This window comes from Dama dama, chromosome 11, assembly GCF_033118175.1.
Source record: "Dama dama isolate Ldn47 chromosome 11, ASM3311817v1, whole genome shotgun sequence".
Taxonomy (NCBI): domain Eukaryota; kingdom Metazoa; phylum Chordata; class Mammalia; order Artiodactyla; family Cervidae; genus Dama; species Dama dama.
The window spans coordinates 96,596,736-96,611,699 of record NC_083691.1 but is presented as its reverse complement, the minus strand read 5'-3'; the positions used below and the strand labels follow the sequence as shown (position 1 = coordinate 96,611,699).

Sequence of the window (14,964 nt, the reverse complement as noted above, 5' to 3'; positions counted from 1 at the left end):
GTTTGATCCCTGGTCGGGGAGCTAAGGTCCTTAGAGTGTGGCCAAAACATAAAAAATAAAATTAAAAAATCATGTATGTGACGCTTTTAAAAACTGTAAAGCACTGCAGAATTTAAAGACTTTCATTCATTTTCAAAAAAGTTTCAAAAAATAAAAATGGTTAAGATGACAAAATTTGTATTACGTGTCAAGAACTAAAATGGTGTGTGTGTTCAGTCATGTCTGACTCTTTGTGACTCCATGGACTGTAGCCCGCCAGGCTCCTCCGTCCATGGAATTCTCCAGGCAAGAAAATAGAGTGGGTTGCCATTTCCTCCTCCAGGGGATCTTCCTGACCCAGGGATCAAACTTACATCTCTTGGGTTTTCTGCATTACTACTAGCAGCCAGCTGGGAAGCTATGATATGTGTATTTTACCGAAATAAAAAAAAAATTTTTAATGACGAGTAGCATTCAGAAAGCAGTGGTGATTCTGTAACCACATCAGAAACACCCAGCCAGGGCAGCACTTTCTGGGAGACTTGCTTTTCAAAGGATTACAAACGTGACCTCTTACAAAGGCATCAGCCCTACGGTTACCCAGTGAGAACCATGAAGGCAGAAATCAGAGTCAAGCTTAAATACCACAGTTTGAATCTGGATAATAAAGTCAAACTTCTTTAAAGTGACAACTAATTCAAGCAACTACCTCAGAAGTCCTCACGTCCAGTATCAACGGGGAGCCAACAAATAACAAAATGTCCATCACACTCTTAGTAGGGAAGCTTTCTTTTCACACTGTTCATGGGTTCTCACAGCAAGAATACCGGAGTGGTTTGCCATGCCCTCCACTGGAGGACCACGCTTTGTCAGAACTCTCCACAGTGACCTGTCCGTCTTGGGTGGCCCCGCGCATCAAGGCTCCATGGCCTCACTGAGTTATGCAAGTGCCTCCACCACGACAAGATTGTGATCCATGAAGGGGATCAGCCTTCTTATGACAAATTGGTACCAAAAACATCCAGCGGTTCTGAAATTGTCTTCTATAAAGTAATGTAATAGGAAAAACAAAACAAAACATTTTTTAATGTGTACTAATAAAGTCCCAGGCTGAATAGAATTCTATCATGAGGTTACCCATATTGCATTTCCTGGAATTTTTTTTTTTTTTCTTTTTTTGCTGTGCCAGCCACACGGCTTGCGGGACCTTAGTTCCCCAATCAGAGCTCAAACCCAGGATCACAACAGTGAAAGCTAGGAGTCTTAGCTATGGTACCGCCAGGGAATTTCCTGGAAGTATTTTTTTATGAAAATCAGTTTTGAAATAATATCTGAAAAGAAGGAGAAACTGGATCCAGGCATCAAAGCCTACTGCATAAAGGAAATGAAAAACCATCACTGCCAATTCTTCTCTCTCCGTCCGGATTAACCACATGGGAAAAACGTGGATTATGTCACGAGGGAAATTTCAGTCTAACGCAGTGAAGCTAGCAGGGCACATGTCCAGGGAGGTGGTGCGTGGGCCATAAGCCCCTGAGGGGCGAGGGGCACCCTGGGACGCAGGCTCCTACCTCTTGGTGATCTGGCTGGGCTCCTGCAGACCCGGGTCCAGGTCGAAGCCCTCATTGTCCAGCAGCCTCCGGAGCGTCACGTCGGCCAGCTGCTCCATGATCTTGAACACCTCGTCCAGGTTCAGGAACATGGAGAAGTCCCGCTCCTTGTTCTGGGTGGTGATGCGGATGGTGTCCGTCAGAAAGACGTTGGATGTCCGCTCCAACCTCTGGACATCAACCCAAGGGACGACAAGTTTAACTAGAAGAGAAAAAGAGCAAACACAGATTTTACCCTCAAATGTAACCCTAATTTGAATGCATCGGTGCAAAGCTTTTCCTGCAGCGGAAATGCAAATACTTTTTAAGCCAGAGCAGGAAAGAGGAAGCGCAGAACTGCTTGGCAGCTGCTTTGTTAGAACCCAATTCATGTTCTAATCATTTTCTTCAAGATTTACGACAAGCTGCTGGCTACTGCACATGTATAGGGAACATCGTTCTGACGTACAAGTTAATAACAGGGAAACTTTCCCCCAAATGGTTAAACTGAAATATTTGCAAAATATGCAGACGTTTCTTGATCCACATAAATTCTGGTTTCAATAGCTGCATTCATGACATAAGCTATGAAAAAAATGGGAGGGCAAAAGAGGATTTGTGATCTGATTTGGAGCAATCGGCCCAACATTTAGACTGTGTCAAGTGACAGGTGTCCAAATCTTGGAAAACAGAGTACAAGTTCTTTCCATGGAACTCTTTTTAACGTAATACAGCACTAACAGTACCATGTACAAGCGTCCTGTTCTCAGAAATGTTTCCAGTGCCATGGCTGTTAGGCTTAGTGACTGATGTGGAACAAATGGGGAGGGACATACAGAACAACTTAAAATGATCAATGCTATCAAATATTAGGAACCATTTCTTTTTTCCAAGTTTCATTGACTTAACAAAAGCAGGTTTAGTGATGATGACTGATAACTGTTGGAAAATAATTCATTTTCTTTTTCAAATTAAAAAAGGGGACAATGAACTGTTTTCATTTCTCTCATTTCTCTCCATTTATCTTGCAATAAATGGCCAAAGAAGCTGAAGTTGATCAGTTCAATGAAGACCTAGAAAACCTCCTAGAACTAACATCAGAAAAAGATGTTCTATTCATCACTGGGGATTGGAATGCAAAAGTCAAGAGATATTGGGAGTAACAGGCAAGTTACAAGCCTTGGAGAACAAAATTAAGTGGGGCAAAGGCTAACTGAATTCTGCTAAGAGAACGCATTGGTCATAGCAAACATCCTTTTTCAACAACACAAGAGACGACTTTATACATGGACGTCTCCGATGTCCAATACCAAAATCAAATTGATTATACTCTTTGTAGCCGAAGATGGAGAAGCTGTACACAGTCAGCAAAAATGAGACCTGGAGCTGACTGTGGCTCAGATCATCAGTGTATCATAGCAAAATTCACTTAAGCTAAAGAAAGTGGGGAAAATCATTAAGCCAGCCAGGTACATCTTAAATCAAATCTGCTATGAATATGCAGTGGAGGTAACGAATAGATTCAAGAGATCAGAACTTGTAAACAGTGTGCCTGAAGAACCATGGATGGAGCTCCATTAGTGTACAGGAGGCAGTGAACAAAACCATCCCAAAGAAAAAGTAAAGCAAGAAGGCAAAGCAGTTATCTGAGGAGGCCTTACAAATAGCTAAAGAAAGAAGAGTAGTGAAAAGCAAGGGAGAAAGAGAAAGGTATACCCAACTAAACGCAGATTTCCGAAGAAAAGCAGGGAGCAACAGAAGACAAGCCTTCTTCAATGAACAGTGCATAAAACTAGCAGAAAACCACAGAAGGGGAAAGACCAGAGCCCTCCTCAGGAACACTGGAGATATCAAGGGAACATTTTGCCCAAAGATGTGCACAAAAAAGGAAATAAATGGTAGAGACCTAGTAGATGCTGAAGAGTTCAAGAAAAGATGGAAAGAATACACAGAAGAGCTGTAGAAAAAAGATCCAGATGAACCAGATGACGAAGATGGTGTGGCCAGCCACCCAGAGCAAGACATTCTGGAAAGCGAAGTCAAGTGGGCCTTAGGAAGCAATGCTATTACTAAAGCTAGAGGATGTGACAGAATTCCAGTAGAACTATCCAAAACCCCAAAGGATGATGCCATCAAGGTGCTGCATTCAATATGTCAGCATATCGGGAAGACCCAGCAGCAGCCACAGGACTGGAAAAGGTCAATCCTCATTCAAATTCCAAAGAAGGGTAGTACTAAAGAATGTGCTAACCATTGGACAACTGCACTTATCTCCCGTGCTAGTAAGGTCATGCTCGAAATCTTGCATGCTAGGCTTCAGCATTATGTGAACCAAGATCTTCCAGATATTCAAGCTGAATTTAGAAAAGGAAGAGGAAACAGAGATCAAATTGCCAACATTCAATGGATCATAGAGAAAGCTAGGGAATTCCAAAAACCATCTACCTCTGTTTCATTGACTACGCCAAAGCCTTTGACTGTGTGGATCACAATAAACTCTGGAAAGCTCTTAAAGAGATGGGAATACCAGACCATCTTACCTGTCTCCTGAGAAACCTGTATGCAGGTCAACAAGCAACAGTTAGAAGCATGCATGGAACAACTGATTGGTTCAAGAATGAGAAAGGAGTAAGACAGGGCTGTCTGCTGTCACCCTGTTTGCTTAACCTACACGCTGAGCACATCATGAGAAATGCCAGGCTGGGTGAGTTTCAAGACAGAATCAAGATAGGTGGGAGAAACATCAACAACCTCAGATATGAAGATGATACCACTCTAATGGCAGAAAGTGAAGAGGAACTAAAGAGCCTCTTGATGAGGGTGAAGGAGGAGAGTGAAAGAGCCTGTTTAAAATTAAATATTAAAAAACTAGCATCCAGCCCCATCACTTCATGGCAAATAGAGAAGGAAAGGCAGAAGTAATGACAGACTTCCTCTTCTTGGGCTCTAAAATCACTGCAGATGGTGACTGCAGCCATGAAATCAGAAGACACTAGCTTCTTGGCAGGATAGCTATGACAAACCTAGACAGTGTGTTGAAAAGCAGAGACATTACTCTGCTGACAAAGGTCCGTACAGTCAAGGTTATGCCTTCCCAGTCATCATGTTTGGTTGTGAGAGCTGGACTGTAAAGAAGGCAGAGCACCAAAAAATTGATGCCTTTAAACTGCGGTGCTGGAGAAGACTCCTGAGAGTCCCTTGGACAGCAAGGAGATCCAACCAGTCAATCTCAAGATCAAACCAGCCAAACTGCTGGAAGGACTGATGCTGAAGTTGAAACTCCAGTATTTTGGTCATCTGATGCAAACAGCCAAGCTGTTCATTGGAAAAGCTTTTTCACTGGAAAAATCCCTCATGCTGGGAAAGACTGAAGACAGAAGAGGGCATCAGAGGATGAGATGGCTGGATGGCATCACCAATGCAATGGACATGAACTCTGGCAAACTTTGGGAGATGGTGAGGGACAGAGAGGCCTGGTGTGCTGCAGTCCATGTGGTCCCAAAGAGTCAGACACACCTGGGCAACAGAACTACAACAACAATCTTGCAATACTGTTTCCAGTGCTTTGATCATTTAAAAAGCCACACTTCTATATCAGGGCTGAGAATAAGCTTCTTAAGACCCTTACATTTGCTTTTATATAGTCTTTTTTCACGTACACACAACTCCATCTACACTTGCAGCTTTCTCTCATTAAGCAACTACCTTGGAAAGAGCCCTGCACTTAAGAAGCTCATTCAAGTAGGAAAAAAACAGACCACTGACTTGACAGAACCCAAAACAGAGACACGAGTGCAGGACAAGTTACAAGGGGAGCAGCGAAGGCTTCCGAGAGATGAGAAAATCTGAACTGAATTTTGAAGGATGAACAAGAGTTCCCAAACAGGCCTAAGAATGGGGAAGGCAAGGAGAGACAGGGTGTTAGTTTTGAGAAGCATTTCAGAAACCAGAAAACCCAGAATGGCAAGGGTTAGGTGGGAGCCGATTCCAAGGGTGGGGAAGGCTGTGCACACAGGGGCGTGTACTGGGTGTCAGAGCCCAGGGCCAGGGGTGACCACGTGCAGGACGCTGGCCACAGCAGAGTACCAGAGGAGCCCTGCCCACTGGCTCCACGTGAAATAAAAACAAACGCAGGAAGGAAAAACATATACATATATATAAATATAAACACAGCATATACACCACCCTGCGTGGGCACTTGAGACAACACTTGTTCCGGAAGAAGTTTCAATGGTCATGACTTTGAACATTTCAATATACCACTGACCCTGTGGCTTCCCTTTCTTAGCTCGGAATCCCGTTGCCCAGGACAATGACTGTGGGTAGAAAAATGTGCGAGATGTGAACTCTTGCCTGGATCTCAGGGGGTCCAGGGTGAGGAACCCCCTTCTGCAAACACCTGCTATGCTCACACCTCGGAATTCTTTAAATGGCCCCCTGGTTCAGAAGTACAGCTTGTCCTATTCCTTCAGAACTCCTGGGCCCTCAGTTACAACACTGTTTTCAAAGTAGCAAAAACTCTTCAGAAGGTGCATGAAGGGAGCTACAAAGAAAGGTTCCTGAAGGCAGGAGAAGAAATGAATTCTTGTAGAATCAAACCTCTGTGGATTGCAGCTGACATATACATATTACTATGTATAAAATAGATAACTAATAAGGACTTACTGTATAGCACAGGGGAACTCAGTTCTCTGAAATGGCCTGTAAAGGAGAGGATCTAAAAAGGAGTGAGTAGGGACTTCCCTGGTGGTCCAGCGGCTAAGGATCTGTGCTCCCAATGCAGGGGGCCGGCAGTTCAATCCCTGGTCAGGGAACTAGATCCCACGTGCCACAACTAAGAGTTTGCATGTCACAACTAAAATATCTCAGAGCAGCCAAATAAATAAACTTTTAAAAAATAAAAAAGAGTGGATATATGTATATGTATTTCAGAAATTTCCTCAGACAACCTGAGATATGCAGATGATACCATCCTAATAGCAGAAAATAAAGAGGAACTAAACATCCTCTTGAGGAAGGTGAAAGAGGAGAGTGAAAAAGTTGCCTTAAAACTCAACATTCGAAAAACTAAGATCATGGCATCTGGTCCCATCACTTCATGGCAAATAAAGGGGGGGGGGGGGGGAATGGAAACAGTGGCAGATTTTTTTTTTCTTGGGCTCCGAAATCACTGCAGATGTTAACTGCAGCCATGAAATTAAAAGACACTTGCTCCTTGGAAGAGAAGCTATGACAAATCTAGACAGTGTATTAAAAAGCAGAGACATCACTTTGTTGACAAAGGTCCATATAGTCAAAGCTGTGGTTTTTCCAATAGTCATGTATGGATGTGAGAGTTGGACCATAAAGAAGGCTGAGAGCCTAAGAATTGATGCTTTCTAATTGTGGCGCTGGAGAAGACTCTTGGGAGTCCCTTCAACAGCAAGGAGATCAAACCAGTCAATCCTAAAGGAAATCAACCCTGATTTCCTGGAAGCACTGATGCTAAAGCTCCACTACTTTGGCCACCTGATGAGAAGAGCTGACTCATTGGAAAAGACCCTGATGGTGGGAAAGATTGAAGGCAGGAGGAGAAGTGGGTGAAAGAGGATGAGATGGTTGGATGGCATCATCTACACAATAGACATGAGTTTGAGCAAACTCTGGGAGATAGTGAAGGACAGGGAAGCCTGGTGTGCTGCAGCCCATGGGGTCACAAAGAGTTGGACACAACTTATCAACTAAGCAACAAAGTGTATACGTATAACTGATTCATTTTGCTGTAGAATAAAAACTAACACAACATTGTAAATTAACTATGCTCCAATAAAAATTAAAAAAATCAAATCAAACCTCCTTAGTGGTACTCATATATATAATACAATATGATTGTCTGCACAGGGCATTTGGAAATTAACCACATGCCACCTGTTACGTCTTGACCACTTATTTAAATCTTGCTGTCTAACTCGTCATGCAATGACTGGTCCCGGGACCAGTGCTGAGCATCCCAAGAGCCAGCTCCACCCGGGAGGGACCGCTCACGCCTCACTTACGTTCCTTGCCCAAGAAGAAGGAATAGAAGCACAGGTGGTTGATGCTCAGGTACAGCCAGCCTTGGCGGGGCACGCGGCCCTTCCAGCAGCAGCACGAGTAATATGTGATCAGCTTCTCAGCCTCCGGGAAGTTGAACCTGGCCTCGAACTTCACCAAGGCCTCGCGGAACTTCTCAGGCTCCTCCTCCTGCTCGGCTAGCCTGCTGCTCGTCTCCTCGGCAATCAGAGCCTGGCACACAGAGAAGGGTCCCCAGGTCAGGAAAAGGGCCAGGACCGTCGAGCAGGGGAAGCCACGGAGCCAGCCCCACTCACACAGACCCTCAGGATGGATGAGGATCCGGTCCACCCTCCAGAAACATGCGCGGAGGGGAGGAAGCAAGCTGGGAGGATCCTCAGACCAGTCTCTCTCTTGGCCGCTTACCAGCCGAGGTTTTGAGTGAGTTTCTGACTTCTAAGCCCTAGTTCTCAAATGGGTTACTACCTTATAATCCTCCCTGCTCCTCCCTCCAGAGATATGAGGTCAAGTGATGGTCTCAGGAGGTTATGCATTAACTCTGAAGCATCATCCACGCCAGGGTTTAAAAGTTAGTCCTTTTACACAAAAGAACGTCTCTATGAAACAGATTCATGGACACAGAGAACAGACCTGTGGTTACCAAGGGGAATGGGGGGAGGGATGGATTGGGAATTTGGGATTAGCAGATGCAAACTATTATATATACGATGGACAAACAACAAGGTCCTACTGGACAGCACAGGGAATTGTTTCGACATCCTGTGATCAAACATAATTGAAAAGGGTATTTTTTTAAAAAAAAGAATGTGTATATATAACTGAAACACTTTGTAGTATAGCAGAAATTAATACATTATAAATCCACTATGCATGTGTGCTAAGTCACTTCAGTTGTGTTTGACTCTTTGCGACCCCATGGACTGTAGCCCACCAGGCTCCTCTGTCCATGGGATTCTCCAGGCAAGAATACTGCAGTGGGCTGCCATGCCCTCCTCTAGGGGATCTTCCCGACCCAGGGATTGAACCTGAGTGTCTGTCTCCTGCATCGGCAGGTAGGTTCTTTACCACTAAGTGCTACCTGGGAAGCCCTAAATCAACTATATTTCAATCAAAATAAAGAAATAAAAGTTGGTCTTTTAAAAAAAACTCATAGTATCTTCCTCAATGAGTTAAAAAAATTTGGGTGTAAAGTTGACAACTGCCTGCCTAAGTGACACTAGATGCATTCACTACCAGCGTAATCCCTCGATTCCTCTAAGGCCGGAGAGCGATGGGATGGCCGGGGCTCCTGAGGCTGTCCACACCTCCAAAGCAAGGGGAAGGAGAATCTGAATGTACAGTTGTTTCACTGATGCCAAACGACAGTGAGGATCCTCTCTAAATCTGGGGTGAGGGGGGAGAAGGGTCTAGAACGTAAGCTTGTGGCCTGATCCTAATGAGGACAAAGCACTGACATTATAAGAATCCTGATTCCCATTCTTGGTACCTCACTGCACAATTTTTTTCATTTTTCTTCTCCCAGAGTTTCTTCTGTTTAAGAACTCCCAGGCCTTGGGCTTTAAATATGCTATTCAATTTTGAAAATACACTTGTAATTCTGTCTTTCTATTTGTTTTTATTAGCATTTCCCTTCCTTTCTGTTCTTGCAGGGGTGTTTCATGAAAAGCTATAAGGTCATTTTTGGGGGGCAGGGGAAGTGGAAGTGTCAGTCTTTCAGTCATGACAGACTCTTTGCAACCCAATGGACTGTGGCCTACCAGGCTCCTCTGTCCATGGGGCTTCTCCAGGCAAGAATACTGGAGTGGGTTGCCATACCCTCCTCCAGGAGATCTTCCTGACCCAGGGATCAAACCCGAATCTCCTGCATATGTCTCCTGCATTGCAGGTGGATTTTTTACCTTCTGAGCCACCAGGGGATTGCTACCCAAACCTACACTGTGCGAGCAATTTTAGAAAATATCCTGCACATTATCATTGAAATAAAAATGTAAGTTAAAGTTTCTTAAAAAATAAATCTGAAGGCTGATAAAAACTTCAAGGGATTTTCATTTCTCTCACGATATTTTTCTTTCTTTTCTAAATTTTATTTCACAAGACATTATAGAAGTTATAACTAAGAGTGGTATTTTATGCTTTAAAGATCCTTTTGATAAGCGTCATTTTTAAAGTCTTTACTGAATTTGTTACAATATTGCTTCAGTTTTATGTGTTTTTTTTTTTTTTTTTGGCAGAGAGGCACATGGGATCTTAGCCCCCCAGCTCGGTAGCAAAGTATACCCACTGCATTGGAAGGCACAATCTTAACCACTGGACCACCAGGGAAGTCGCGAGAGGTATTTTTTCAAAGTTATCTGATATGTAACAAATGCTGTGCATCATGAGACGTGAAGGGGATTTTTAAGAGGCCTCTATAGCAGGCAGACAGTCACAAGGGCAGCCACACAGCTCCTGGCCTCCATGATGGCTGAGTCAGCTCAACACAGAGGCTTCCTTGAATGTTCCATAGAGTAAGTCGAATGGTCAGGATACAGGTAGGAAAGCCCCAACTGGCAGATCGTTTCAATCCCCCAGGACAAACAAAGAACCAACACCACATGGTGGCCCTGAAGACACAACCAACCTCTGACCAGCCGGTCCCCTCAGCCACCCACTCCAGGCCAGCAGCCTCCCTAGGACTTAAAAGGCACGTCTGCTGTGAAGTATAAGGGATCCGAGTGTGTGTGTCTGTGTGTGTGTATGCATGTGTGTGTCTCTGTGTATGCGTGTGTGTGTGTCTGTGTGTATATGCATGTACGTATGTGTGTGTCTTTGTATATCTATGCGTGCGTGTGTGTATGCATATGTGTGTGTCTGTGTGTGTATATGCATGTACCTATGTGTATGTCTCTGTATATCTATGTGTGCGTGTGTGCGTATGCATGTGTGTGTGTCTGTGTGTGTATATGCATGTACGTATGTGTGTGTCTCTGTATATCTATGTGTGTGTGCATGTGTATGCATATATGTGTATGTGTCTGTGTGTATATGCATGTACTCATGTGTGTGTCTCTGTATATCTATGTGTATGTGCATGTGTATATGCATGTACGTGTGTGTCTCTGTATATCTATGTGTATGTGCATGTGTGTATGCATGTACGTGTGTGTCTCTGTATATCTGTGTGTGTGCATGTATGTGTGTCTGTGTGTATATGCATGTACGTGTGTCTGTGTGTATATGCATGTACGTGTGTGTCTGTATATCTGTGTGTGTGTGCATGTGTCTGTGTGTGTGTGCATGTACACATGTGTGTGTCTCTGTATATCTCTGTGTGTGTGTGCATGTATGTGTGTCTGTCTGTGTATCTGTGTGTGTGTGTCTGTGTATGCATGTGTGCTCAGTCGTGTCTGACTCTTTGTGACCCTACGGTCTGTAGCCTACCAGGCTCCTTTGTCCATGGGACTTCCCAGGGAAGAATACTGGAGAGGGTGGCCATTTCCTTCTCCGGGAGATCTTCAAACCCCAGGATCAAACCCACCTCTCCTGCGATGCAGGCAGATCCTTTACCACTGAGCCACCTCGGAAACCCCGAGGGATCGGTATATGCCCCCTCCCCAAATATGCCACTTGGGCTTAAGAATTATTTTGAGCTAAAGACACTTGAGAAACAGCAGATGCCAAAAAAAAAAAAAAAAAGTTCTCTGCCCTTCCCCACTATTTACCTAAAAACAGGATACAAATCTCCATTTGTAAAGGTGTCTCCCTATCCTGTGCCAGAAATAGGAAGACAGCTCTTGGGTTCTGACTCATCAGAGACAACTCTGGACTCTGACCAGCATGAGGGGCACCAGACAGGAGGAGCCTACACGGCAAACCCAACTGGAGTGGCTGGTCTTGCTCTAGGATCCAGCATCCGGCGGCTTGCCACCCTAAAAGCTCAGACTCTCTGTTCCTTTGACTCATCGCTTCTCTGTAAACGTGTTATTCTTCATTATGATGCTGCCCAAGCCCCGCGTCCTAACCATCCCACTGAGCTATTCACTGTGGAGTGGTTCCCACCTTTGTGTGCACTGCCCAAGCTGATAAACTCTGTTTTTCTCATTAAGCAATCTTCTGTTGGTTTAATTTCCAAGCCCCCAGCACAGAACATAAGAGGTTAGGGCAAAAGTTTTTCCCTCCCCTACTTCTGACTTTCCAAAAGTCACTGCAGCAGAAATGCATTTCCTTCCTCCTGATGAAGAGGAGAAATACCTAAATCAAAGAACCACCAGAACTAAGGTGAGACCAAGAAAAGAAGGTAAACGTGAAAATAACTGTGAAACAGGCATTTCTGTCAGTGCGGCCTGACCTGGGGAACCAGGCTGGACCACCCTGTGGGGGTAACACACGCGCTGAGAAAGACCCACTGGGACCCGCACCCATCTGCTAAGCCCACAGGCCAGAGGTGACCGCAGAGGACACCAGCCAATACTCTCAGTCCTCCTGGTCTTCCTCCTGACCCTGTAATTATCCCCAGTCCCCAAAGGAAAACTGCTCCTCTTGGCCCTTTCGACATTAAGAATGTAGGGCTTCCCTAGTGGTCCAGTGGTTAAAAATCCGCCTGACAGTGCAGGGGACACAGGTTCCACCCCTGGTCCCCAGGAGATCCTACATGCCTCGGAGCAACTAAGTCCGTGCACCACACTACGAGCCTGTGCCCTCGTGCCCCGGAGCTACAGATGCAGAACCCACGCGGCCGCAGCCACTGAAACCTGTGCGCTCCGCAACAAGCAGCCCTCGAAACACAACGCGAGAGCAGCCCCTGCTCGCCGCAACCAGAGAAAGGCCGAAAGCACCAACGAAGACCCTGCCCAGCCAAAACTAAACAAACAAATCTTTTCCAAAAAATAAAATTAAGAATTTACTCTAAGACCCTTTACTAAAAGCCAAAACACTTAGGATACTCCAAAGGCAAACTTTTTAGAGAGAGAGAGAAAAAAAAAACATCAATGGTCTGGGATGTTTTACCCTAAGGGATGAAAACTACATTACAGGCTAATGTGTGAAACTGTTTAGTAAGAGAGTTAAAATTAGAATGAGAAACCTTCTCTCCCTGCCTGTGAGGGTTTTCAAAGCACCAGTTACCAAGCCTCTTACTGCAATGAGACCTGTTACATAGGACATAGCTCACAGCAGGTAAGAAAGACCTCCCCAAACAGTCCTCTCCCTTCTCAAAACTTACTTGGTTTTCATTTCATTCAATTAACATGTTTTAAGAATAAATACCCACTTGCAGAAAGAGAAAAGTGCTAGCTGCAACTAAATAAAAGAGGGACAAAAATGTCACAGCTGCAAAGGGGTTGCTAGTAACTCATTTCAGGAGACAACATTGTCGCTGTGCAAAAACATGAATCCTAACATTTTTTTCCCCTTGAGATAAACAAGGACCTTCACTTCTGTAAAGGATAAGGAAACCTTAGGCCCAAGAATGAGGGTTTTGTTTTGTTTCCATTGCGGGTGGATCCTGTCAGACTGACTCTTTAAAATTTGACTGATGACAAGTTAAACTCATTTGGTTTTAGTGCTTCTCTGGTGGTTCAGTGGTTTTAAAAAAAAAAAAAAAATCTGCCTGCCAGTGAAGGAGACATGGGTTCAATCCCAGAGCCAGGAAGATCCCCTGGAGGAGGAAATGGCAGCCCACTCTGGTCTTCTTGCCTGGGAAATTCAATGACAGAAGAGCCGTGTGGGCTACCGTCCATGGAGCCACAAGAGTCAGACACGACTTAGTGACTAAACAACAACAATAATTAAGCCCAGAAGTTCAATTATAGTGCAGACACTGTTAAAGGAAAAGAATATGATAAAAAAATGCTGCAGGGTCCTGAGTGTCATGCAGCCGTGATAAGAGAGACGTGAAACTGGGAGAAACATCGAGGTCAATGGACTTAGCTTCAGGACTTCCCTGGCGGTCCAGTGGCCCAGACTCCACGCTCCCAATGCAAGGGCCCAGGTTCAATCCCTGGTCAAGGAACTAGATCCTGCATGCTGTACCCAAGAGTCCACAGGCTACAACTGAGACCCAGTGAAGTCAAATTTTTAAGAAAGCCGGAGGGTGGGGTGGGTGGAACCTACCTTCACCTTCCCTTTGACAAAACTGGCAATGTCATCTTTATTATCAAAGACAGACAAGGTGTGGAGGAGATTTTGCTCCAGCCAGTCCCAGTGCTGGTTTATTTCCTCTAACGTGGCACCTGGGTAAGAACAGAAAAGGACACAGAGATTAAGAGACAGAACCAATGTCTAGAATACGAACTTGCTTTCCAAATAGGAGTCCTGCATTTATGTGGTTAAAACATTCCGGTTGTTCATGCCACAGTTTGCCAGCTGACATGGAAGGCGCCCTGCACCGGGGCCATGGTCCAGCTGCCACACGGACGGGCCAGCCGACCCGCCGAGCTGTCCTGGGACCTCTCTGCGGGAGTCCTGCCAGCCTGGCTAACGGGTGGAACTCTGACTACCTCCACTCAAGGGACCGAAACGTCTACAGTTACACAGCCATTCCAGAGCAAACAAGCCCCAGGGTGGCCTGATTCTGATGGTCTCACAGAACTCCCCCTGCAAGCACGGGGGTCCCTCAAAAGGGATGAAAATTTGCCTTGAGATGGCTCTGCCCGTGGTCCCAGGGCACTCCCTGCCGCTGGGACATTTCTAGGTTCACCCATTTGTCCTCTGTATGTTTTATAACAAAATCCCCCAGAACACACATAAAAAGAGGTTTTATCGTACATGTTAAAACAAAACCACAGAAACATCCAGTGGTTATCTAGTAAGTTAATTTCTTTCAAAGGCAGGTAAAAACACAATCAGCCTATTAGTGAAGCATTCCACAACACAGTTATCAAAAAGCTTAGCTGTCTGAGTTGGCGTTAGTTCTCCGAAAGGAGCGCCTAGTCCTCCCCACTGGAGAGTGGACACCTTGGCCCGGGAACTGCACCAGCCCCTACTGATAAAGTCCAAGGCTTGAAGCAAGCTCAGTCCTGGACCAGAAGAGGCACCTGTGACTGGCACATCTGCGTGGAAACAGGTGATCCCCCAGCTAGGAGGGCGGGTTTGTTCAAATGGGAAGCAGGAGACACCTTACCCTCAGGGAGATGAAGGCTAGAGGACAAGAGTGCAGAGTAGTCCAGCCAACGTGAGGGGCATAAGGACCCACAGAGTCATGGGCCACTCACACAGAGGTCGGACACGCTCTGTGCTAAGCCGACCTTTCTCTCTATTACTTACGGTCTTCCTCTCCCCAGAGTGTGGACACTCGTGAAGACCTTATAAACACCCCCTGCGTAAAACTGCCAGGAAAAAAAGAAACAAGCAAAACTGCCAGAGAGCT

General features: G+C 45.2%; 1 protein-coding gene across 3 annotated transcripts in view; it reads right to left on the bottom strand.

Moving 5' to 3' along the window:
* TBC1D8 (TBC1 domain family member 8) overlaps positions 1-14,964 on the bottom strand; it is a 139,981-nt gene that overhangs the window by 47,521 nt on the left and 77,496 nt on the right. For all 3 annotated transcript variants that reach the window (XM_061155911.1, XM_061155912.1, XM_061155913.1), the window contains 3 exons: positions 13,710-13,828; positions 7,604-7,832; positions 1,551-1,791 (listed from right to left, as the gene is read on the bottom strand). In XM_061155911.1, the coding sequence (XP_061011894.1) occupies positions 1,551-1,791; positions 7,604-7,832; positions 13,710-13,828 (589 nt within the window). The remainder of the gene's footprint in view (positions 1-1,550; positions 1,792-7,603; positions 7,833-13,709; positions 13,829-14,964) is intronic.